This window comes from Neopelma chrysocephalum, unplaced genomic scaffold, assembly GCF_003984885.1.
Source record: "Neopelma chrysocephalum unplaced genomic scaffold, ASM398488v2 Primary Assembly neopelma1_42, whole genome shotgun sequence".
Classification (NCBI taxonomy): Eukaryota; Metazoa; Chordata; class Aves; order Passeriformes; family Pipridae; genus Neopelma; species Neopelma chrysocephalum.
In genome coordinates, this window is record NW_020897700.1 from 4,088,592 (window position 1) to 4,115,478 (window position 26,887).

At 35.4% G+C, this 26,887-nt stretch overlaps 1 protein-coding gene across 4 annotated transcripts in view; it reads right to left on the reverse strand.

The window, feature by feature from the left end:
* The window catches only part of DLC1 (DLC1 Rho GTPase activating protein), a 264,648-nt gene that overhangs the window by 202,955 nt on the left and 34,806 nt on the right, over nucleotides 1-26,887 (reverse strand). The window contains exons 1-2 of one of the 4 annotated variants that reach the window (XM_027676453.1): nucleotides 23,382-23,624; nucleotides 7,243-8,404 (exon numbers count right to left, since the gene is read on the reverse strand). In XM_027676453.1, the coding sequence (XP_027532254.1) occupies nucleotides 7,243-8,295 (1,053 nt within the window). In that variant the 5' untranslated portion in view covers nucleotides 8,296-8,404; nucleotides 23,382-23,624. Of the gene's footprint in view, nucleotides 1-7,242; nucleotides 8,405-23,244; nucleotides 23,625-26,887 lie in introns of those variants that run through there. The other 3 variants (XM_027676452.1, XM_027676456.1, XM_027676455.1) reach the window with 3 other exon arrangements.

Sequence of the window (26,887 nt, forward strand, 5' to 3'; positions counted from 1 at the left end):
TGTACACTGCATGAAACCAAAGCTCTTTACATTGGTCCCTGGAAACACGTAGTATGATTTTGGTGAAGAGGTAGTGTGTGACTATGAACTGGGTATAAATACAAATACTTTCATGACCATTTTAGGTAGCTCAGCTCCAAGCATAACTTGATGTGCAACAGGCTTTTGGTTTGCAGTCTAGACAACGCTGTCAGCTTTTAAAATTTATTGCTGAACATTGTCACAAAAATGTGTCAAAGTAAAATTTGCATAAAGGTTATACTGTAATGGCCTGGCAATCGTCCCATTCTGCTCTGAACTTGTTTTAAATACTTTTCACATTGTTTGAAATACATCATACTTCAGTCCAAACACAAAGGAAGTCTGTGGGAAAGCATTCTTTAGCTTCCCAGATGGAGATAATATTTATGATACATATTATTGTGAGAGCAGCTGAGAAAATTCATGGTCATGTAACCACAATAATAGGAGTGCTTTATGACCACCACTTTCTACAAATTACCATAGATAATATGTAATTTTTAAAAATGTAAATCCAACTGTTTTAGTCGATTTATATTTTTGAACAATATTTTCATTATTAAATGGTAAATTTAGAAAGCAAGTTTTCAATGCAGAAGAGAAACAAATATTCATGACAGCCAAGAAGGTTTCTTTTTTTTTACAAAGAAATCATACTTTGTTTTGCTTTACTTGCACTTCTTGCCAGATTCTTTCCGATGCCTTCAAAACTATGACCGTTTAATAGCAATGTGCAAATGCAGCAAATTCTTTGTGGTGAAGCAACTGTGGATTTCAGTAATGATTGCCCACTGTGTTGCTACTACAGACTATAGCTCTAAGTTGTGGGTAACAGCTTTTTTTTTTTTCAAAAAGCTGTTGTGGCTTAAGATCTCTCATCAATTTTTGATGGTGTTCATATCTAAATTATGAGTTCAGAAGAACAGATTAATGCTCTTTCCTAAAACCTTCAGAAAAATTTGAGAACCTTTAAAAAACCTATAGAAAGTTCAAAAATTATAAGAGATGCAGAAATGGTACAAAAGCAAATCCAAATTTCACACCTGATGAAATAGATTTCTGCTGTTTGAAAGATTATCTTTAAAAAGAGATTATCAGATTTCCAATATTTGCATTTGCCATTGCCCTTTACAAAATTAAGACAAAACATTTCCTAGATACCAAGATTATACTATTAATCTCTGTATACGAAAATTAATCTACTCTGGCAGAAGTGCAGGTCTGAATTGTACAGGAAATATAATTAGAGAACCATATGAGTTGAAAATAACTTTGTAGTGCTAATACCTCTATAGTAACTAGCTTCTCTAGTCTCTAAAGACACATATTTGCAGACTCAATCTCAGAAAAAGGTAAATTCAATTCGCTATTGCAAAATCAGGATACAGCAAAATGTATGTTTCCATTTTAAATTAAGATTTCCTGCACATTCCTGTTGTTTTTATTTGGTTTTATTGGTACTTTTATCTTCTATGCTTGCCTCTCCTATGCTGACCTGTTGCAATGCGACACCAAAAAGCCTACATAGTACTACTGATGTATCCCTATTAAACCAGCCTCTATAAAATAAAAACAACAAAAGCACTGTAAAAGTCTTAAAAGCTAAATTAAAAATGGTTATGAAAAAAATAATTAACCATTTAATTATCCTAATTCAACAAAGACTGAACTGAGGTAAAGGAGATTAACACTTCAGAAAGACACACTTGTTATCAGAGCTGGAAACTTGGTCTCCAGTATATTAACAGCAATGAAATAAGAAAAATACCTAAAATGAGGGATACTATTGTTCACAACAAGCTCACATCACTTTTTAAATGCTCAGTTGAAAAGGAATATTTAACATGAATAGAAGAGATGGCACGGAAAAAGTTGCGAAGAAACAATTCCAGTAAAACAGGTAGCTCTTATGGCTTTTTGGGAAGCTTTCCTACTACCTCTCCCAGGTACCTTAGTGGGAACCAGCAGGCAAAGCTCCACAGGTTTCATGTGAAATCAATTAACAGGGTGAGACAAACAGAAGCTCCTGGAAGAACCTAACTTTCTAACTTGACATAAAATGCATAGTCTTAGCATTGTAAAAGAGAATTTAATTCCGATCGTAACAGAAGAGAATCAGCCTTCATGTCTCATGTACACATGTAATACTCAAGGAGCAAATGCAGATGGAAAGGTCTGAATTCCAGTGAGCAATTTTTTTGTTTTCTCACATTAGTATAATTATAATTGATGAAATAAAGAATTAAATTTTATTGCAACAGTACAGGAAATGTAAAACAACATTTTAAAAACTCACAGCTTTCCTGCAGGGAAAAAGCACTGTTCCAAAGACCCGTGTCATGCCAGTTTACCTGCTACCCAGCTTTCTTTTGAGATTTACTGCAATTCTTCTGATAATCTTGTTCTTAAATTAATTTTCATCTCTGACACTGGAAGCTGCCGTTATTAGCTATGTCCCTAAATATCCTTTGCAAACCACACAGCATTTGATCTAGAAATCTTAATTAAAATAATAGCAAGAATAGTGAGCATTAGGAATAGCACTGACTGTTATATTCTTTGGTCTTGCAAGAATGACTTTGAGATAACATCAATTGTTTGAAACTGGAAAGCTTCTAAGCAGGCCACCATGAAGAATTGCAAGCAGTAAATAATAAAAGCAAAAGTCTTATAAAAGAGAGATGAGGAATTTTTACACCAAAAACAGCTGATTACAGAGCAACATTTTTTTTCTTATATGTTTACAATCTGAAATATAAAACATAGGAGATGAAAAATATTTAATTATTGCCATAAATGATAGATTTTCAGTAAACTTGTTTACTTGCAAGCGTAGAGGCATGCAAGTGTAAATATCCAAACTAAGAAAACAACTGATCAGGTAACTAACAATTTTGACATGTAATTGTTCATTTGTGTATATTAATTCAGCTGTTTTTCTTCTGACATTCAGATATTGAACTACGTTGTATTCAAAGCAGCCCATATACATGTGAGGAAAGTCTCCTTCATTTACTCTGGATCAAATCAGAACATACTTCTTGTAGGTTTGTGTACATTGAGTGAAAAAATCTGTTTATCTTTTCACAATTCCCCTCCCCCCCCCTCAAACTTTTGGTACTAGCTTGTGGACTTAATTTTGGTTTTAAATATTACTACAACTTCCTGAAACTTATTAAAAAAACCTATTAATAGTAATTCTTCCCTTCTGCATGCAGAATGATTTTCAATCCTTCATCTCCACCTCTCCTTAAATACGGGGGTATTATAATCCCCTATGCATTGAACCCAGTGCTAATTCCCATTATATATGGTGGTTTTGTTGCTTCTTTTTTCCCCCCAATCATAAGTCACTTTGTATTTTATTAAACGTAATAGTTAATATAACATTATGCTACAAGAGAGAGAAGTGAACAGTCACAGTTGGTTCTGTAGCTGTTTTCTTCACATCTGAATGATCTCTAGAAATAAAATCTAAGGGAGAGTGTGGAAGAACAATAAAATATAGGGAACAAGCCAAAATTTCTTTTGTAGGTGGAATGTTTTACTTTTTTTAAACGTCATGGATTTTTACTCAAAATGTTCAGAGTGATACTTCACAATTATGACTTTCTATACCTTTACTGATCTCCATCATTCAAAAGAGCTGTGTTAGCCTTGTTTTAAAAATCACATTTACAAAATTCTTATTATCACTGGCTGCAACACTGCAGGTATGATTGTGTTTGGGAAGTGAGTGATGAGAATGTACTGTGAAACTGTATGCCTCAACCCACCTTTTTATGCTGATTCTGAATAAAGTAGCTTTTTTGTGCTGTAAAAGAACTGAAATTAATGTATTAGAGTTCTGCTTAATTTGTGCACCTAATTGACATGCCCCAGCAAGGATTTTTCTGGCTTTGCCTAAGCTTGATGAGATAAGCAGCTTAGAGAATGCATAAAATGAGGTACATGCAATAATTTGAAAGCTTGTTTACAAAATAATGGCCATTTTCTTCCATTTTGAAATCAGCGTATACTAATTAAATACTCTCCTTTTGTTGTATTCTCTTAATAATTGATACTCTTCTGGTTTTGTATGATATTGTTCTCTAAAAGCTCTTTTGCCTTATGCATATGAACAAAAATGTGAGCTGTTGAAATACCCCAAGCATTACAGCTTGCTTATTATTTCCAAAGATTATTCCAATCTTTGGAAATTCAGAATGCACAATTCTCAAGTGAAGTGACTGTTTTAAAATTTATTTAAGCCAGGAAAGCCTACAGAAGGGTCTAGTTGTTGTATCCACATATAGTTAATCCATTTATGCTTCTGCTACTCTGAATCATTAATAACCATCAACTTCATGTTGTGGATAAACTGAATTGATTATCAGTCAACACAGAAACAGGAAAGCTTGATTACTGTGTATCTTTAAATTAGACCTAACATCATTAACTTCTCGCAATTAAATTCAGGTCCTTCCTATTTCCGAGCCTTAGGAAGTCTTTCTGAGAAAGCAAAGGAAAAGAGGTGCTGTGTATCAACCATCTGAACCCTGGTGACTTGAGGAAGCAAAGAATGCTGCAGCAGTTGGACATGTTTGAAAAAAACATCTTCAGTGTCAGTATATCCATCATGACTAAAACAATTTACTGATATGGAGGTAGTGCTGGTCAAAGATGTTAAACTTCAAGCCCTTAAGCCCTCAAATCTTGCATCCGTCTGCAGAGCAAGCATAGCAATTCCACACCGTCTCTCACCTCAGCTTCAGTTTGGAGACAGCTGATCTAAAGATAAGAGGGAAGGTCATGCTCTATTGCCACAATTAAAAGCAGTTTAAAATATGTTAATGAGGAACAGATTTTCAGAAGAATTTATTACCAGCAAGAGCAAAATGGTATCTACTCTAAGGTCCTAAGTTCTTAACTGTCATGGAAGTGTCTAAAGATCAGCACCTTTCTATGATCACCCAAGGTGCTACTTCGAGATTTAGGTGCCCCAATACCTTCAGCAATTCATCTCCATGTGCCTTTTCCCATATTCTGACTTTCATGGGCACGTATTTATATGCAACTATAATTGACACAGAGTATTAATCAGACAGTGGTGTGTTTTAGGCTTTAACTGCACTGTTTGAACTGCTGACCTTGAGAGAAAAGGTTTTATATACCATTCCCAATCCCTTAAGTCTTCCTGTCACTGCAAAGCAAATACTTGGCTTTTATGGATGTATTCAGTTTCAAGTCTAGTTTTTCTAATGTTTTCTTAAAATTACAGAAGTGGCTTTCAGGAGAAGTTTATAAACATAGACACATTTTTCATTGCACACTATTACCAACACAGACAGACTTTTGTAAAATAGTGCATGGTTAGATATAAGTGATAAAATCCCATATGCAGGAATGCTGTTTGTAAAAGTCCCTGAGAACCTAGAGATAAATAATACCACAAACGATAGCAGATCATATCTTTTCCTGTTTGCCATACGTTTCACAGTGACTGGCAAAGATTTCTTTAACCAAAGGGGTATGAGATCTCCTTCAGGTTTACAGACTCCAATCCCTTTTACGTTACACAACTTCACAGTTGTTGCAGCCACATAATGCCCAACCTTCCTTGAAGCAACTCCTTGTTTTGCTCCTTTTTATGCTAATATCCTTTCCTAGTTTTTCTCATCATTAATCTCACTGGAATGTTTATATTCTGTCTTTTAAAATATTTAATGACACAAACACAAATAGTACATACATTCTCAAATATTCTCATAAACGTACATTTAAAAGATGAGTACGTGACCTCAAAACAAAATACAAGGAGATACTGGCATGGTCAAAGCTATTAAAAAAATATAGCATGCTAACAATATGAAATGTATACGTGGACATAAGCAACTATACTTAATATAATTGTTTTTACTTTTACACTTAAAAAAAAGAAAATAAAATGCTAAAGTAGAACAGCTGAAAATATGGTTATAATAGTCAATTAGTTCTCAAATATTATGTTAATTTGGCTAATTTTCTGTTTTTAAACTTGAACCATTTTCTACGGATATATAAGTTTGGCATGTCTGATACTGCCAGATAGGTTTCTGCTTCTTAATTGTAACTCTGAGCCATACTTAATGTGAGATCAGTTGAGCAGTTGCTGCATTGACTGTGATTGCATGAACTAAAAAGGAAGACTGGCTTTGAGGGCTTCTGAAACCTTTTGAAAAAGTTGCTTGTAGCCTCTAACCATATCAATCTAGTGTTAATATTACCAAAGGGTCAACACAAGGAAGCAATGGCCAGCAGCTCAGGATACTGTGTTGGTACACAGTACTTTAGATATGTGAATTTGTGCTTTAGTGAAACAGCTACTGAGGCACTGTACCTGATAGAAGAAAACCCACACAATCAATAGAAACCATATTTATTAAAAAAAAAAAAAGCCAGACAAAAGAGGCTGGATGATGTTAAATGTAAAAAGGCAGAGAGAAGTAAACAATTACAAATTGATTATCAGCTAGAATAAGCAGCATAGCTGGAAAAGCCAGACTTCAAGATGAATTCCATAGTGCCACAGTCAGCACGTTTCCTTCCATTAAAGCCAATGGGAGTTTTATTGCCAGAGAATCTGCCCATTACAGTTTTGTAATGATACCCTTCCTTACTCTGTGAAGACAGCAACTCTCTTGTTGCTTTAAAATTACAAAACATTGTTCCAAAATCAGCAATACTTGTTTTTGCAAGAACATAAGCTCATGGGGCTGAGCTAAAAACCAAAGAACTACTGCAAAATGTTTCTGCTCCATTTTTTCCCTTTTAAAGTTTTGTTGCACTTTTTCCCTGTTCTCTTTTTTCAATAAGGCTTCCAAACTCCTGGACACAATCTGTTTCCTAAGAGGAAACAGATAATGACACCTGATAGCAGCAGAAAACCAAAAATAAAACCAAACCCATAGAAGACACTTATATCCTTGAATGGCATGTATGAAACATATAAAATTATATATATTAAGTGAATATAAGGCACCATACAAATTTATAACTCAGCCATTTTTAGATCTTAAAAAGAGCTCCTAAAATTTAGTTGTTGTATAGACATAGGTGTCTTGAAACAGTTTGAATTTGATAAATTGATGAAACAAAGCTGAAAATCACTTTTTCTCTGCAATGAATTAGGCACAGTATCACCGTCATAAGAAATTGGGAGAAAACATTCAAAAAAATGGCTGCAGCCTATAAGTATCCTACCTTTCTTTTGCGCAGTTTCACTTGACTGTCTGAATATTCTTGTGTGGCCAAATGATTCCTTACATGTAAACACTGAATGTCTTCTGCTGAACTGACATTTGAAAGGCATTTGTTTTCAGGGGCCACTTGAGGTTCTGTGAAACCTCTTTCATCCAGACCATTTTCCACTGCTGGGATGTGAGAGCAAGGAGGAGATTGCATAAGACAGTTGCTGGATTCCACTGCTGAACAGAGCTGTCTATCACTACTGGTACATGATTCAGAAGAAATCCCACTCTCTACCACATTGCACTCAGACTTTCCAAGCCCGTCTTTGAAAGCATCAGATTTCCGGCGCTGTTGTGCAATTACAGCAGTATGAAGCAGCTGCTTCCCAGGCATAATAATTTCTTTCACATTTGGAGAATTAAAACAATTTTCTTTCTCTACATCTACTACTTCATTTAAGCCTTCATAATTACAAAGCTCCAGGCTTTGGCCAATACCGCCGCACACATCATCTTTTTTCATCTCCTCTTTATGAACTGTGTCACAGCCAGGTTCCTCACTTATATCTCCAATTATGCCAGATGATTCAGCTGCCTTGTTACCCTCTGTTATTGGTACCATCTGCACTAAGGACCCTGCTCCATTTAAACTCTGCCCTTCATCTTTCCGTTCACTTCCTACAGCAGTGATGTGGTAATCAACACTATCCAGGTTGAGTGCTGAATAGTCATCATCATCAGACACATGAACTAGGGTTTCTGTGCTGGCCTCCAGAAAGTGCTCCTCATCCTCATGGTTATCATTTTCATCCACTTCCTTCGAAACATTTCCCAGCTGCTTTTCAGGGAAGCCAGTCATCTCTCCACTATAGCAGCACTCTGGAAAGGAAGCACATTTTTCTTTCCGGTCCACACTCAAAACCTCATCTTTTTCCATACTTGTCTGCAAGTTATCAGCTACAAGTCCGTGATGACATGCTGTATTGTACTCCACAGACTGCAAAGCCAATCCCATCCACTGGGTCACATGCTCTTCCCAGCTTTTCTTTCTGATTGCTAGAGACATGTCATAACAGTTCAGTGGCAGGCTGCAGTGTACCTTCCACAGAGGACCAGAGATGTCATGGCTGCTGTGCACTGCTCCAGAGGTAGAGAGTGTTTCATCATTTCAACATCTGCAAGAAATAAAAAAAGACTGTGTCATTGAATCAGCTCCAAATAAAAAGAAAAAAAAGGGAAGGAACTGTTTAAACAAAAGTCTAAAACAAGATAAGACTGTGGGACTAGAAAAAATTGAATTGAAATGACTATTTTGTTTAACGTTTAATACTTTTGATACAAAACTTGACAGCACTCCTAATTCAGTATAACTTTTTTTTTGTGATTACTTTCCAATATCAAGTAAACAAAAATGGTATAAACAGGCACATTAATAAGCAAGCACCTCCAGAGCCAAAATTTGATAACAAGTTTGTCTTAACTGTATCTGTCATAAGCTACTAATTTTGATGGGTATAAGTGGCATTAGATCTTATGGCTTGCACACAAAGTTACTTTTATTTCTTCCTCATCCACAGATATCGGTGGAGTGCAAAATTCTGGCTGTTTCCCAAAGAGGTAGAGCAGAACTTAGGGTTATTCTGAATTTATGAAAGTTATAAACCACTTGTCTTCTGAGTATCTTTGGCCCATTCAGTGGCTCTCATTTTTATTGTTATTATTCATTCTCTTCAGGATAAGCTGTAAGTACAAATGTTACATGGAAATGAAGAGGCAATCAGTTATTGTATACTAATAAAAAAATAAAATCATAAAATCATAAGATAGTTTGGGTTGGAAGGCTCCTTTAAAAGTTATCTAGTCCTACCCCTCAAAATACAACCCTAGAAAAACTAATTTAAGCTTTTGGTGTATTTCCTTACCTCAAATACATTATGAACCTGAAAAAACCCTACCTTCTAGTGTAAGGCAAGGAGAAAACTCTTATTTAGGACAGGACTCTCCAGAAGGTAGCTTGTGAGACAGTGTGGTCGGCTGTAGCTTTGCTACTTACCTGGACTGCCCAGCTCTGCCAGAGCCCACTCTCCCTTCTTGTTTTTTATGTGGGTAATTTGCACTGACTGCTGTATTAGGTATTCTGGATGATGGCATTTGAGATACATTAATCTTATGTCATTGCATGTATATATTAGCACAAAGAAAATATCTCATATTAATTTATGCATTATAAAATATAATTAACAAGTTTGTTGTCAAAGAAGAAAACAAAACTGGCTGACAAAAAGTTAGAAGTTCAAGGAGCAGGCGCTTCTACTTTTCACTCTCTACATAAGAACTGTCAGCACTTAGCATGGATGTGCTTATTGATTTCAGCAATAAAGAAGATTAAGTACTGAGTTTGTTCTGGGTCGTTTCAGTCCACTAAGGCAAATTCTGATTGCCCACCAGGCCACAAAGCTGCCTTGACAAATCACATGCCTGAAGGTATAGAAGTATTCATCTTGAAAGAAATGCAGAATTACGCCTGTGCAACTGAACCTCCGTAAATTATGTCTTGACAAACTGGCTTTCAGGATAGACTTGTACACGCTCCTAGATCTTTAACCTCCTTTTAGGATGGCAAGCTTCATTTCACATTCATATTTTCCAACTCTGTGGAGACTCTGCTTAAAAAGAACATATATTCATAGGGTAAGAGAATTCCATGCAGAAGTCATTAGCGTGTGGGAGGCTGAGCAAAACGGAAAATAACACACAGAGTCAGGCCAAAAAAATTATCTGCTTTCAGAGGTAAAATTCAGTAGTAAGAAGTTAATGCAATTTTATAGTTCTGTCTTCTTGGCTAGTCAGATATGAGAGCAAGCCTAAATATTAAAATCTGAAGTCAAATTATTGTATGAATTTGCAGTACATTTGCATTCTTATTCTGGCTTCACTTCATCTTATACTCTCCTGCTATTTCTAAGTGTGTGTTGTCCAAAATTACCACAGAGTGCAAAACCAATACTGAGAATACTTTTAACTTCTGCTGCACCTTTTTCTGATGGGCACTAAAGCTCCTCAAAAACAATTAAATTAGTTTTACAACCACCACTATGTTTTCACCTTTGAAAAGAGCCATGTTTACTAGAAAGGGCTTAACGATTTTTACTGTCCTTCATGAGCAATGTTTGGAGTTGCACCTGGATGCAAATCATTTCCAGCTTCCGTCTCTCTTCCCTCTCAACCAAGAAAAGACCCTAGTAATATTAAGGGTAAAAAGCTAAAAAATACAACTTCCCACTGACATACATGCATCCACCTACCTAAGATTTAGGCTGCTTTTAATGTGCAGAAGGCAGGCTCTCAGAGAGTTAATGTGTGTGTGTTAATCTTGCTGCTGCGAAATGGACTTACACGTGTGCAGAAAGGGGAGAACAGATCCCTTACTGTTATTCATTTTTTCGATGTGGAGAGTTATATTTCATGGAGACTGAAAAACAAATAAATTTTACTTTAGAACCCTTCTGTTTTACTCACACTATCACTAGTTTTGGCTGCCTCATAGACTGCAGAAAAATGATTAAACAAAAGAATATAAAATACTTTTCTTGAAATGCAAGACAAATAAGGGTATGACAATGGTGCTTTCATTGTTCTCTAACATATGAGCATATGTAAGCACTAAATATGAAAAATCTACTGTACATACAACCCCTCTCCAGACAGCTTCATCCACCGGTTCCTGAAATCCCCTCATTTCCAAGGCACATGAGGGAGCCCATACTTTGGTGGAAGCCTTCTCAGCCCATAGTTTGGTGGAAGCCTACTCTTCTTCCACTCCCTCTCCACTCCTCAAAGACTGTGTTAAACAATTTAGCTTAGAAATTATTTTCCTGCTCTAATTGCTTGACACTTATGGGCCAATAAGGAACTTTTTCTTTTCTAACTCTTTATTCAGGGTGACTTATTTCCTTTCGCTCACATGCAGGCACATAAGTTATGCCTTGGAGGATTCACCACTCCAGATCTCTGAATGAAATTCATAACTGTGCTCCTTTCTCTTCCAGAGAACAAAGTGCACTGCCACTTTGCAAAAGAAAGCATTCCTACCTTGATCACTGCTTTTCTGCTATTGCTGCTTTTTTTTCTTGACATGCAGCATCTTTTGTCCTCTGAGAAATGCCCCTCCCAAGTCCATTTGTACTTTCGCCCAAGGAAAGAAGAATCTGCCTTTTTCACTTCCTATTCTTACCATCCCACAACTAGAACCCTTAGTATCTGATTTCTCCTAAATTTTATGACAACCAGATGAGCCGCATGTTGAAATGTTTAGCAGACCTCTTCTTCTGATTGAAGCATCTGTCAATATACCATCCACTCAGCTGTTGCCATAATTCAGACTCATATTTTGCTTTTACTTTTCAATAGCACTAAGTTTAGTACTGCTTAGTACTATTAACTTTTCAAAAAATAAAGGTTTGAAACAAAAACATGAATAATAAAGATTCCTCCTGGACAAAATTTCTTGATTGTGTGTTTGAACTAAGGAATATTGATCCAATAGACAATTCTTGACCAAAGGAAATGGAAGTGAGCAGTGGGTGATCACACTGCAGCAAAACCCCCTTCAAGAACTGTCTGTGATGCTTCACACTGTTTACAAAATTAGATGCCATTTTAAATGGATTTTATAACAATTTACTGACTGTCTACTTTCACTGTAAAACATAATGGAAATGAAAACTGGGCAAACTTTTGTGCTAGCTTATTTTTGGAAGCTTTGTATCTAGTCTCACAAAACTGATAGTTATTTTACAACTAATAAAACGAAGTGATGATGAACCGGTCAGCTCTCCTATAATTAGATTGTCTAACACTTTGCTTCATTTAAGGTTCCTGTGATTTTTTTTCTGAGAAACTCAACAACTGTTTCCAGCAGGCTTTTGAAATTCAAAGAAGCGCCTTTGTCTCACAAAATTCCATTCAGGTTTGGCTATGCCATGCATTTTTCAACACATGCTTTACCTTCTCTTGCTTCTCTCCTGAAGGAAACAGGGTGGTCTACAAGAACTATCCTTAAACAGACCCAATACCTATGACTGACACCTGCGAAAGCTGCAAAAGCTGCAGCCGGAAGACTTAGGACTTGGAGGTAGAGTGAGAATGGAAAGGGAAGGAAGGAGACTTACTCAAACGTCTGTATCTGTGACTACCCAGACCTGTCAGAGCAGCTTCCCCTCTGGGGCTTAGGACAGGACACAAAAACAACCCACTTACAAGAGAGGGGAGGCAGAGGCACATAACCAGGGCTCTCTGGTCCTCCATCTCCTCTCTCAGCCTTCCAGGACACAGGAGTGGAGCCCACTCTGTTTCTCCCAGAGTGGAAGAAAGAAGGACAGAAACATGGAGACATTCAGCTCAGCAGTATCAGCCACCACACAAGCTGAGACAGTGAACTCCATCCCATTAGGATGGAAGGGCTATGGCAAAAGCAAAAGCAGGCATAAGGAAGACCCTGCTATGCAAGAGGACACATCGGAGGCATCAGCATATGGCCAAAGCAAGGACTGCCACTGACCTAGGTGTGACATCTCTGCTGCCTTCACCAATTCCACCATACTGACAATTCATTGAACCATATGCAACCTCCCCGTTGAAATAAATAGAAAAGTTTTGGAAGGGACAAAGTTGCAGAGAACACAGGAGAGTTTATGAAGTCTAAGTGGCAGGAAAGTTTCTAAGTGGGCAGCCCAGGCAGTTAGTCCCACCATCATGCCAGGGGACCTACATTTTTGCTAATGCTTTCCATGGGATGCAAATCTTTTCAGTTTAAATAAAAAAAAAAAAAGAAGAAATTAATTAGGCAAAGCATTAGCTTACAAACTGAAACGAAGATGAAAGACTGTTTCATTACATTTTTTACATAGCAGGCACAAGTAAGCAATGGAAATCAAGAAGAAATATTTATTTTGTTATCATTATTTTATCTTCATTGGTCTGTGACCCCAGTCAGCAAACTTTGTTTAAGGAAGTCTAAGTGAACGGGGTCTGTTTCCTATAAACTCATCTCCCATCTTCCTGGTCTGGCTTACATACAGTTCTTTCAGTAATGCCATACCAATCTCTGAGAGAGAATGTTGTTTACAAATAATTTGAGATAAAACATAAACCTCTAGGTCTTCACTCAGCTATTTATTTTAAAATATCTCCTGTTTTTTAAAATGTAATCCTTCATCCTTTTTTCCTGGACATATACCACTCTCTGGATTTTACTGAAGTGGAGGATCACCTTGTCTGCAGTTTCTATACAAGCAGTAGTGCAGGCTTATAGACCTTGCTGTCCTAGAATAAAAATATATGGATCATTTATTGTAGGACATTAATCTAGTGAGTACCAGATGCATTTTCTCTAATTTCTTTTATATATAAAAGATAATCATCTAAGATCAAACACTAAAAACTTTTTGAACTAATAACTATTTTGAAAATATTTACTACTTTATTCTAAATATCAGAAAAAACATAGTACTCTTAAGACAAGTATGTCTTCAGAATGAAATAAAAAAAATTGAAATATTTTATATAAATTTTAATGACGAGATTTGCATGTGTAAGCACGCAATGCATTTATAAGTTATAAATATGAACACAGACTAATAATATAGCTGATGCTGATTTTTGTAAAAACAAACACAAACATACCCCAATAATGTCTTTTCACATGGTATTTGTCTTTTTTTTTATGAGATCTCTTGCTGCTTGTTTTCAGCCATAAATCACTGGACAGAAATAGAGGTACATTCTTTATGAAGCAGCAAAAGGTGGTAAGGAATTAATATCTGACAGAAATCCACACCCTGAGTCCTGTTGTCTCCAAGAGAAGAGTTTGAGCTTCTGTGAAAATATGCAATGAGTACTTGATAATCTCACTTTTCAAGAAAAGCTAAGGAAGTCCTGCCTACACCAAGACAAACGGGTATATTAAAACTGACTCACTCAGGTACATTGTAATATATGCCTCTGCTTTAAAAGTTGCTTTTAAAGGACCCAAATCAAAGCAACCCCTATAACCATAGAGACAGTACATCTTACTAGACACAAATCACCTAAAGTTTTTCTCTTCTGCTTCATTCTGCATGCCTTTCAGGACAAAAATTGCTGGCCAGCTGTAGATCAAACAACATCATCCAAAAACAGACAGCTGATAACAACCCTCTGATAAGTGTGAGAAACCAACTCATATTGAAGCATTTATTAGAAGAGATTCCAGGACAAGAAAACAAAGTGATCATGAACCAAATGTTAGAATTGAAAAACAATACTCAAATGTGATATTACTGAATTTGTAACTCTGAAAGGTACCCAGGTTACCCCCTCTGAACACAGGAACAAAAGGGGAGACACATAAAGAGGGAGAAATTTGGGGAGCTGCAAGAGGGATGTTCTTCCAAGCTAATGGCAAATGCCTTTGGAGTCAGAGATGAGCTTTACTTGAGGGAGAGCCACAGAGCCAGAAGCGATCTTGAGTAGGGACTGGAGTCAGTGTGGGAAGTATAGCCTTTCTAGGATAAGAGATAGTCTTTTTTCAGTCTTTTCTCTCTGATCATTGAAAGGAAGAGGAAGCAGAGGGAATTCTTGCCCACAAATCCCCAACTCCTTACTAGGCCTCTTGAGTAGTATCTCCACAGAATGAGAAGGCGGGAAGAACAGGAGGAATTGCTCTGCACACTTAGACTTGGAGTGCTGCGAGCAATGATTGAATACACCAAAAGCTAGTTTAAAATCAAATCATATAAAGACCACTTGGTCTTGAACTACATACTTGCAAATCTGATTTCCATATGTAGTAAACTGGCTGAAAAATCTAATTAAGAATGAAAATAAAAATTAAAAAACTCCAGACACTAAACAGAAAGTCGGAAGTGAGAATATGCAATTTATTTATTTATTAATATAAAGAGGGAGATCATGAACAGATTTGTGAAAGCAGCTATTAGAACCTGTGCTTTTTATATTATTCAGAACAAGAAAAGTAGTGAAATTATGAAATTTGTTAATTTAACCCAAATGCAGTGGAGAACTAGGAGATAAAATTGCACATGAAACTCTGTTACTAAATAAAATGGCATGCAGTGATTAAAAAATACTCCTAATTATAAATACATGTTACAACTCTCTATGATATCTTCTACCAATCAGGAAAACAAATCCAAAACTAACTCACTGTGGCTGGTAATCTGGAACTGAATTTCAAACTCAGTGAAAATTACAAAGAATGTAGCACAACAGGCAAAAGAGAGACTGAGCGTACAGTAGCATAACAAAATAATATTTTTTAAACTCTCATGCAATGAACTGAAAACTATATGCCATTTTGATAATTTCATTGCAGAAAGAGAAATAAAGTAGGAGAAGGTCTAGCAAAAAACAATGAAATGGATTATAAGTATTGTATAGCTTCTGTCTGAGGAGCCATGAAATACACGACTGTTTCCTGCCTGGGAAAAAGAGGATTTAGAATCACATAAAAATCAGCAGTATCATGAAGAGAGAGAACATTTATTCATTGTGCCTCATATTACAGGAACTTGCAGAAGACCAAAGTAGAAATAGAAAGCAGAAATATTAAAACAGAAAGAAGATTTTTTTTCTTCCTTAAGCATGCAAATAAATAGAAGCTATATGTTTAGTAAATATAAATGACATATTGCAAAAAGTTTGTTATTTCTGATGCAAGAAATACAACATAAGAAGTTAATCAAGCAATGTACTTGAAATCATTCTTCTGACTTGATAAGGATTTCCTCTTTCCTTCGAGGATCAGTTTCATCCTTTAGCAAACTATTTTCTTTTCTGCTTTACAGATTCTGACATATGTCATATATAGTCATTATAGTTTACTGCCAGTGAAAATGTGTAATATGCTCAAGGTAAAGAAAGGATGTTAATATCCTTTCTTTAGAAGACAGTTAACATGTTACAAAAATTGGGATACTCTGCAGCAGATTATAAAATCTCAATACATTAGACATCACAAAATATAAAGTCAAGTTGGCAAGTGGTTCATTCAGAGACATCCAAAGTCTTGTCTGCTTTGCGAAAATACTATTGGCTCCTAAGGTATGAGCCCAAACTTTGTCAGTATGCCTAATTTATTGCTAGAAAACATAAAACATCATGGAGTTGCTTTATTGTCTATTTCTCAAAAAGTAGCTGCATTACCAGTGCTCATCATCATACAAAGCAGAGTTTTTACTTGTAGCCAATGCATGATTACAGTGGATTTTAGTTTGGTTGTATTTGTATTTGGTTCATTTCCAGTGCTGAACCTCAGATTAGCTGAACCTCTTCCTCAAGGATGAGAAAGGGGAAATGACTGGATCCAAACTGATCCAGAGTTATCCAGGCTTATTAAAGATTATTTACACCCAATTTAAATATCAAATCAAAACCCATTAAACTCCAAATTTAAAATATCTAAGTTTTTGTTTTCCTCCTATTTTGAATACTCGATAAAATAGTGAAATACTCTTTTCTCAAGAATTTCTAGTACAATTATAGGATTTGTTAAATTTTCATTAGTGGTTTTTTAGTACATTATTAAGTACATTTATTTTGTACAATTAATACATTAATTACTAAGCATCAAAGTCTTATTAGCTCTTACACAAATCTATTCCCTTGACCACAGCATCATCCCATAGTGACAACACAGCCATCATATTTATAATTGCCCACTAGAAAAAGAAAAGGTTTTAAACCAGAAATAATTTCTAGCATAGACTTTTCAAGAAGAAAATCAGAGCCATGATATCTAGAGATTCTGATCTGCAAGTCTGCTGGTCTCCAAAATTTAGTAGTGTGAAAATTATATATATACTGTCTTGATTTCATAATATAAATTGCTTATTTCTTTGGGATAAAGAAAAGTAATCTAAGGCGTAAAGGTTTAAAGTCCTTTTTTAGCCTAAGAGGCCTTCTATATGGAAAGTTCATCACCCTTCCAATTCTTCCCCAAAATCATTTCAGCTCCGCACTCCCAGAATAGCAAAGATACATAATTGGCAGAATCCTTACACCTCCTTTTACACCATGGCTTAACTGTAAGCATCTTGAAAAGAAGACATGAAATGAGAAAAGGCCATCCCATGAGACATGGAAACCTAGAAAACTGTGGCTATTATTTTTGGTTCTGAATTAGGGTAATAAGATCAACACCCATTCTCTCCTCCCCCCCTCCCCTCTTTCTCCCAGAACAGAAGAAATTCCATTTCCTAACCAACTCTAGTGAAAAACTAATTTTTTAACTACATGAGGTCCTTTTGAGAACAATATAAATTAACCAGATGTATTCCTGTTCCCTTTTAGATTTAAGGTTCTAATACGGTGCTTCCATTTAAAAAAAGTTGCTGTTGCTCGTTATAGCCATGAGCTATGAAATCTGCGGCACTAAGGACAATGACTTTTGGCAACTAGCCTGTTTACTGAATAGCGGGGGGCATATTTTCATTCCTGGTGTAGACATGACTGAAAAATATTTTAGACATTATTGTGCCTATACTTTGTATATAAAAAGCTGAAAATCATTTTCTCCCATCGAGAAAGACAAATATTTTATCATTGAGAGTCTACAGAGAATGACTACTGAGATGACTGTGCTTTTTGGTGGGAATGAATCACTAACAGTATCATTTGAAATCCCAATTTGTTGCACCTGTAAAAAAGTTCCAAGAGCAAACTGAGCAAATATTTCTGGAATGCAGCTGAGATGTGAAAAGCAAAAATTAATCAAAATGGGTCTTTACCAGGTATCTCTTTGAAACCAGAGAGAGAAATAACATATAATGCACTCTGAGCGTTTTAAATGTTTAAATGTGTTGTAAAAGCACTGGAGAACCTAATTAACTCCTCTTTCTGCATTGAAGGGAGTAAAAAAATTTAATTTATTCCCGAATAAATTTATTTATCCTCAATAAAATTTATAAATTTATCCCCCAATAAATTTTCCATCAGAAACTGGGGGGGGGGGGGGAAGCCTGCATTCAAACATAATGCTGAAATTTACTATTTTTCATTATAATATTCTTATTTTGGACTTTTGTACAGTGTATGTATCTCACCTCTTTATCTCCTTTTTCTCTGCCTCTAACAGGCTTATTGTGAATATGACATAGTCAATAGACCTTCTCCACAGTATTTTCCAGAGTGCTTCAATTCCAAAGTCGTCAACTGATGTCCTGATTTTATAATGATACTCTCTTACTCATCATCTGTAGCCTGCCTGGAAAGATATGCCCAACCCTGGAAATTATGTTTTTTGAGTATATAAGTACAGAAAAAATAAAACAGATGAGTCTTGACTCATGTGGAGGTTTCCCCTTGATTTTAAAACCAATTCAAGTCTATTTCCTTTACCAGCTACCAATTCTCACACAACACGCAAAAACTTTTCTAAAATCTTTAGCTATATATCCAATTATACTGACAGTGACTCAACATTTGGAAGTTGCCAGGAAGGCACTATCATCTGTACATTTCATCTTCAATGAAACTAAGTGTAAAATTGTCTCTGAACCTGGAATCCTCAAAGTCCAGCCTTTGCAGTGGAGGGTAAAACTCTTAGAGAACATCCTTTCAGCAAAACCTTCTTATTTTAGTGCATTAATATTAAAAGCTGTCACCTCTCTGATAAAACAGTGTTATCTGAAGATATGCAATTCAAGAAAAATGAAAAGGGATATCTCCATTTAGTGGACAAAAAAAATGTGTAATGAATTTAAAAGTACAACTTCCAGTGCATTGAGTTTCTCGGAACTACTCAGAAGTGGACAGTTAAGTGCTCTAGACTGAACCAGTGAACTTAATGCAAGTCTTCCTTGCCCATTACAGGTCTGTATCTTGCATGAAAAAATTCATAAGGAGATTAAAAGAGGTTCATATTTTGTGACAGTCTTAGCAAAGATGTTAATAATACAATATTAAAGTTGTTGAGTGCTCTTTAATAAGGTGCAGTTGTACAGCTGTAATAACGTAAACCCAACTGCTTTGGCTAGATAAATTTCTCACTGGTTCCTCTTGCCTCTTCCATTTTCCCTTAGCTCCCTTAGCAGAACAACACTTTGCAAATATCCTCCATATGACTTCAGATTTTCCTCACTTCTCAATCTAATGAAGTCATCTATTTAAGACCCCACACCGCCTCCCTCTTATCCAAAGTGAAATTTTGGATCATAAGGTGAACTTCCAGAAGTAACATGATGTTCAACTTGGAACATTTATTTGTTCTAGCATTGAAGAGTATTTGTCATGGTTGATTCCTTGTGTGAAACTGTCATCAATAAGACTTACTTACTCTGGAAACCCTAGAACTGATAAAGAGTGAGCCAGAGGGTGGGAGTATTACCAGTAGAGATTCAGAAGTGACAGAATTGTTTACAAAATTTCCTAAAGTTCAAGGACATTTCATCTAAATCTACTAGATTTTGACACAAGGTACATTGGAATAACTAATAGGAAATACCACAAATCAGCATAAGAAAAAGAAAAGCCTATATGAAAATGAGGGGTAGAAGTAAAGAATACATCATATGAGTAAAACTGGTTTTAATGCAGATACATACAGCCTGAGGCAAACCTCTGTATTTGTGTTCAGTAACTGATGTACAATACACCAGAGATAAAACTCCAGGCATTTCTCATTTCAACATAAGTGATTTTCTTCATTAAAGAGAAACAAGCAATTATGGTAATAGCGGATTTGAAATTGTCTATCAACAGACTGTTATTAAATAAGTAGTACCTCAAATCATCAAGAAATATTAATGGTGAAATATGATAAAAATATTGAAATTCAAAATTGGTAATTATTACAATAAAATAATATTTACATATACATAGGATTTGCATGTGAAAATTCTATATAATTTTGATTTGGGGTAAAATTTACATATACATGTATGAATATGTACACATGTACATATACATGTATATACACACATGTATTAAAAACACACCTGTGTATACAGCCAGTCTTTAAGTCCTTACTATGTATTAGCACTGATCATGATCTTTGGAGATATTTAAAACCCAAGTGGACAAGGCCCTGAGCAACTTGCCCTAGTTGACCCCACTTTGAGTGACATGTTGGATCAGAGACTTCCACAGGCTCTGTCCTATTAGGAAGGAAATCAAGACCTAGCCTTCCGGATATGCTACTTCAATTACTCTGGCCCCTCTGTTACTCTGTTTTTGTCTTTTTGCTTTTCCTTTTGTAAAAAGAACAGAACATCAAAATAAAAAAACATATTTTAATTTTTTTCTCCAGACAAACAAACAACAGAAAATGAAACCAGATGACTAAAAGAAAAAAGGAGAATACTCTAAAATATGTCTCATTTTTGAGAAAAGAGAAAACCATTTGTAAATTCTCTTCCTCCTTCTGCTACTGCCCTCTTCAGGGATGCTTTGTAACAAGGAGGATACATTTCAGCAACAAAATTCATGTTAAGAACAACAGAAAACTATCAAAAAATGCAGCTTAATGCCTCTGACAATTAAAAACAAAGTTAATTAAGGAAATAACTTTTGAGACTTGTGCAAAAGCCAATCCTTCGACTGTTCCATCACCTAAAGAATAATTTAAAAATTGATTTTAAGCTCATCAATTGAACAGAATTACTATAAACCTTACCTATTTAAAAACTGGTCACTCAAGATGTTATCTTTGGGTTTAATTTTCTTTTAGGAGGGATTGCTTTGTGTTATGGATAACTTTATGAATTAGGCCTAACTATACAAACTGTTTTTTCCAGTATTTTAATTACGAAATTTAACACAAAGCTCAAGAGGGACAAGGTTTAAAGAAAATAAGTTTGCAGGCACATAAATTTATGGTGAAGGAAGTCTACTCAAATAATTTCTATTATATCAATATAACCATTTGCATTAATTATTCTTGAGGCTGCAGAAATAAATTCTTAACTTCCTTTACAGGAGTAATTTGATATAACTACTTGGGTTATTTTCTTGTTTCAAACTAAGGACATTAACATTTCTGAAGGAACAGAGCAAGGTCAAAAAACTCTAGATACTCATTTTTCATTCTCATTATTGCTATGTATCTATAAAATAATTTTTAGAGGTTTTCTTAGACAGTAGGTTTTCTGTGAATTTTTTTTCTTGAACAACCATATCTTAAAAAAACAAATGAGGTTAGTATAATGGAGAAGTTACACTAAGTAGAACCAGAAGCTGAACAATCATTTGTCTTCAGGACTTTTATTTAAACCTTCTAAATAAAAAAGGCAGGCAACTATCTGTGTTACATTTTCTTATAGTTTTCAAGAAACTTCAGAGTTAAATGAGAAAATACTTTCTGGGTTCTATTCTGTTGTCCACCCTGTAGTTCAGCTGCCTCAGGTGTCAAGTATTTTCATCTGCAAGTGAGGTCAGATGAGGTCATTACATGCTTTAAAACCCAGAAGGGCTGCAGAAGACGACTGCTTGATACAGAATATTTTCTTCTGTTTAACTAGAGTACTCACTAATACTAAATACGTGCACAAATACATGCAGAAGTAAGTATGGGAACACTGTGCAGTGAAAGGCACTAAGGCTAAATCCTTTGAGACATCAACGTTCCAGCACAAATTTCATGCAAGTGACAAAAAGACTCAGCCATTCAGACTCCTCTCAACTTTTTAGGCCCACTACCTACATATCACAGTTCTCCCAGACCAGGACACCTACCTGGAGAAGACTTGTCCATAAGCAAATGAGTGATTGTGACTTTAAAATTCACCTCAGAATATAATCAGGAACAATTTGCTGCCTACTGGTTGTTCCTTGCCTCCTTCAGATGCATGCCCTTCACAACCCAGAGCCACTTCTGACCACCAGGAACAACTTTCTTCTACCCAAATGGCAGTAAAGTGTACAATTCTCAATCTATTGCAGAGCAGATACTTGACTCCATTACAGAATATTTACTGGTCTTCATGTCCTTCCACAACACCAAGTCCTTTCATTACTCACCAATCATTTTGAAAAATATTCAGTAAAAGCACAGTTGAAAGATTCTTGAAATACATAAACAGACGACTCCTCTTTAGTTACCAATCTGGCCAGTAACTATATGGAACCTTAATGATGCATGTAAGAAAGAATCTTTCAGATTTCTTATAAGCAACAACTGTCTTTTTAGATTTTCAGGAAGACAAAGAATACTATGTAGATTACCATGAGAAATGCTTCTGATACCCATAACAATTTAATAATTAAATCACAACTTTACATTAAATATTCACATATCAGTTAAAGATAACATACTGAATTTCTCCCTTAAAAGAACATTCTTGTTATTTTTACTTGTTAAAAGTTTACTAGGTTAAAAAAAAAGACTGAATAAATCCATACTTCCTCCTGAAAATTATAGTTAGCTGACATTTACTAAGTCTTGCTTTTCCTCTTCTAAATGCTAACACAGCACACAGCAAACTGTGTATCTAATCATAAGTTACTAAAAATAACCCAATTTAGCTAAAGCCAACAAATAAACCTTGGAATTTCAGATTTAGAGTGTACACATTTAAGACTATATTGTCACTTATACTACAAATTTCATCTATGACTCAGAAAAGGCTAGAGAACAAGCCCAGCAGAAGTATAACTGATATATCTATATAAAACACTCCTCATCATCATTACTGCTGGAGGGGAGGGAAGGGAGGGTGGGGGGAGAGAAAAAAACATAGCCCTAAATGCCCTCCACGTTGCTAAATGAGGTGAAAAAAGAAATCGTTCACACCTCTAGCTTTCCTATTTAATGTCCATTAAAAAATATGCAAACAAGACCATACAGCTCTATTATATAAGAAAGCAAATAAAGTCCAGCATATCAAACATATTTTTAAAAGATGAAGAAAAATGTACATGAAGATATTTTTATAGATCTATTTTTTATAGATATTTAGATAAACAGAATTGCCAGAGTCTACAACTAAATGTATATTTTTAAAATTACAAATTTTTTTACCTCCAGTTCTAGTGCTGAGATCCTGAACGCAGAACACTCCACTGCTCGTTTTTTTTCTGATTTTTCTTCTATTTCCTTCTTATTTTTAAAATTTTTTTGATAGTTTAAAGTATAGAAAGATTCCAAGGCAGCCTTACCTAGATGAAGAGAATCAGGAATTCGGACATGACCTTCCCAAAATATTTGGTCAATAAAACAAGAAAAAAACCCCCCAACAACAAAATGAAGGAGCAAACAAACAAACAAAAGAGCCCGGTCTCAGCTAGCTCCTGCTAGCATAAAAGTTCAGATTTCGTTACTGAGATCATTGCTCTATTCTAAGCAGTTTTGCTCAATGTGTGATTCTAACAAAAACTCCCTCTGCAGCTGGAGGGAGCCTTAGCTAAGCACGAGCCTGTCAAGCTTTTCCCAGTGACTTCTGTCTACTAAATTCAGACTGATGTTTTGTGAAAGGGGCCTCAACAACCAGGCCCAGATTGCCTGAAAAGTATTTCCTGCCTTTGAGAGAGAGGGAGAGGGAGAGACAGCGAGCCTGCCTGCCTGCGCCAAGGAAAGAGCACACAGCGATGGGGGGAAAGGAAAAAGACAAGACCGAGTGTTTCAAGACATTTAGCTTAATAAACTGTTGAACTATTCCTGCATAACACGAAGATCTGTACTACAGCTATATAATGTAAAAATGTTTTCAAACTCCTCCCCCCTGGTTTGTTTTTCCTTTAAAAAAATACTTTATGTATCTCTAATGTTCATGCAAAGGTAACAGTTATCCAGGAGAACATTTCTGAAACACCTGGTCTTTGGCACCAGGTAGTCAGAAACAAGCAGAAAGCAACGTGGTATAAACCCAATTAACACATTGCATGAACAAAGGATCTAGTGCTATTCTGTAGAGCAAATATACAGAGATACCATTTTCACACGTACGCTAAAACCGTATTGCTACTCAAGAGAATAAGCTGGATCTGAGAAAATGAATGCTACAGTTTAAATGCAGTCATATCACAGGCAGTGGTACATGTTGCTTTACCTCTTCTGAGAATCCTCAAGAGTCACACAAATCCAGCTCTGCAAAAGCAAAAGGACAGACTCCATCTTGATCATATTAGTATTTTGCTGACATAAAACACTTGTAACTACTTCGTTCCAGTTTGACAGGGTGCCTGAATCATGTCTTCAGAGTAACCCACAGCATCTACATCCTTTACTCTACACAAATTTAGTGAATATCATCTGTTTATCTTTTCTGCTTTCTTCTGCCTCCTCTGAATGACTTCCTCTTAACTGTTCCAGCCTGAGAACTTGGATTACCATTTGGTTTTGATTAAAACCAGACAGACAGCTCCAAAGAAGTTTGAGTGTAAGCTAATGGAAATGACGAGTATGGCTTTAATTAGTGTATTTATTAGTAATAAATATTAGCTATTCATACAACAAAATCTACTAATAAACACATGCAAAACCCCATGTTTGGCCACTGGTCTCATATTTAGGTGAAATAACTTATTCAGTATTTATTTTATTTAGGTCAGTGTGACTCATATTAGCAATCAACATGTAAAAATTTACTTTTTTTTTTTTTACACTTTCTTTCAAGACAGCAAAAAGTGCTGTTGCTAAGTTTATTCGTCTTACCAGGTTGGTCAGTCATACATCATTTACCCTCTGATGACCCCTTCGGCTGGTGTAAACCCTCTTTATTAATTATTGGTCTGAGCAAATACTTTTACAGTTACTGATCAGGTTATTGATTGGAAACTTTGGCCTTTGGCTGGTTTTTACAGGGAGCTATAAAGATGCAGAGGTAAGACACTGCAGATATTATTATACACAAAATACTGTGTGGACATTTAGTGACCAGAAAAACTCTGTTCAGCAGCTCAGCCACAACTGGGACAGGATATGTATTCTGAAAACTGATAGGAAAACTTCATAATTACTAACTGCTGATGCACGAGTTTCTACCAGCCCCCAACAACAGCTTATAATTGTTTATAAAATGCCTTCATTAGCTCAACTGAGTGTTCTCGAGGGCATTTCTTAAGTCAAAGAAAAGCCAGCCCTGTAGGGCTGTCTCCAGCTCCCACTAATATGGTCATATCTGGAGCTAATTTGTCAAGCTTTAGTTCCTCAGCATGTGGAACTTTGTGCTAAAATCTTCTAAATTTGCCAAATGTGGCAAATTGTCATACATGTAATTTTATATATGCACTTTTCAGCCTTAAAATTACAGTATTAACTTTAAAAGTTAGTTACAAAATTATGCAGGCTCAAATGGAAGTGGGTTTGAAATTTTTCCCAGTAGCTTTCATGTACATGTAATAGTGGAGGTAGACAACCTTAAGTGGAATGACTTAACAGCCTAACCTCTGCATCTTCAAAGACAGAGGTCTTTGAAGCCCATAAAAGGAAACAGCACATGTGTTGGTAAACTCTGAACAGCCAGAAGTACAGCCTCAGAGGTAAAGAACTTCTCAAAATTATTTTTAACTGTATTTGGCTACTCTCAGTACTGAATTCAAAACTTTTACTCTACTTTTACTATTTCCCTGAAAGATTTCAGTTCGGAATTCAGTGAATAAATTACAATCTGCAAAGGGACACATTTTATATCAATTATGCAATTGCACAAATTGCAAAATTTTAAAATTTATGTTCATGAGAATCAAAACAAAAAGCCTTTAGTTTCTCTACAGTTAAAATGTACTAAAACTCTTTGGTTTTATAATACCAAAAAAAGTGATGAAAATAGAAACATACTGTTCCAAAAAAGGAACAAATATTTCAAGACAAAATTTTAATTGATTTTTTAAAATAATTATTTTTAGTCAGCTGAACTTCACTTAATGTTCCATCAATGAGCTTTGATTTTAATAAAATAAGGTGGGGTTTTTTGCAGAAGCAAGTCACAGAAATAAAAAATCTATAAGTGGGGATATATTTAAAAGGTATGACATTATTAGAACACGGTCTGCTCTGTGAAACAGTTTCAAAAAGATAACTTACTTTCAAATATTCTAGCACTTGATGAATAGCTAAAAAAGAGAACAGAACACTGTAGACAATGTCTGTCCATTTCCTGTCTAAGAAAATTGAGGACAGACTGTCTCCTATGTATCTTTTGTTGCTATCACACCTGCAGAAATGAGGGGAATAACCAGAATTTGGATACTCATTCTAAGCTGCTTTAATAAAACTTTATAAGGATAGAATAAAAAGAACATGTGGAATCAGAACACATAAGTCTGAAAATATTGATAATTCTGTTTGGTCTTGAAAAATAAATAGAACCAAAAAAATTAAATAGAGGAATAGAGTAGTAAGGAGAAACAAGCTAATTCACTAATGAGACCAGTTAATAGCACTGCTGGACTCTGTATATGGTGATAAAATGCACTTCCATTGCGATCAGACTGACTACACTAAAATGTTAGAATTTATCTCCTTGCTATTTCTAAGCTTAAATCAAATACAAAGGTGGTATTTTTTTCTTGGTACCTCTGTAACTCAGAAAACCATATGTCTCAAAGCTAGGCTGTATAAATCAGGTATTCAAACAACTCTAATTTTTGTTTAGGTAATGTTAGTTGAAGAATATTCTATTCTATTCTATTCTATTCTATTCTATTCTATTCTATTCTATTCT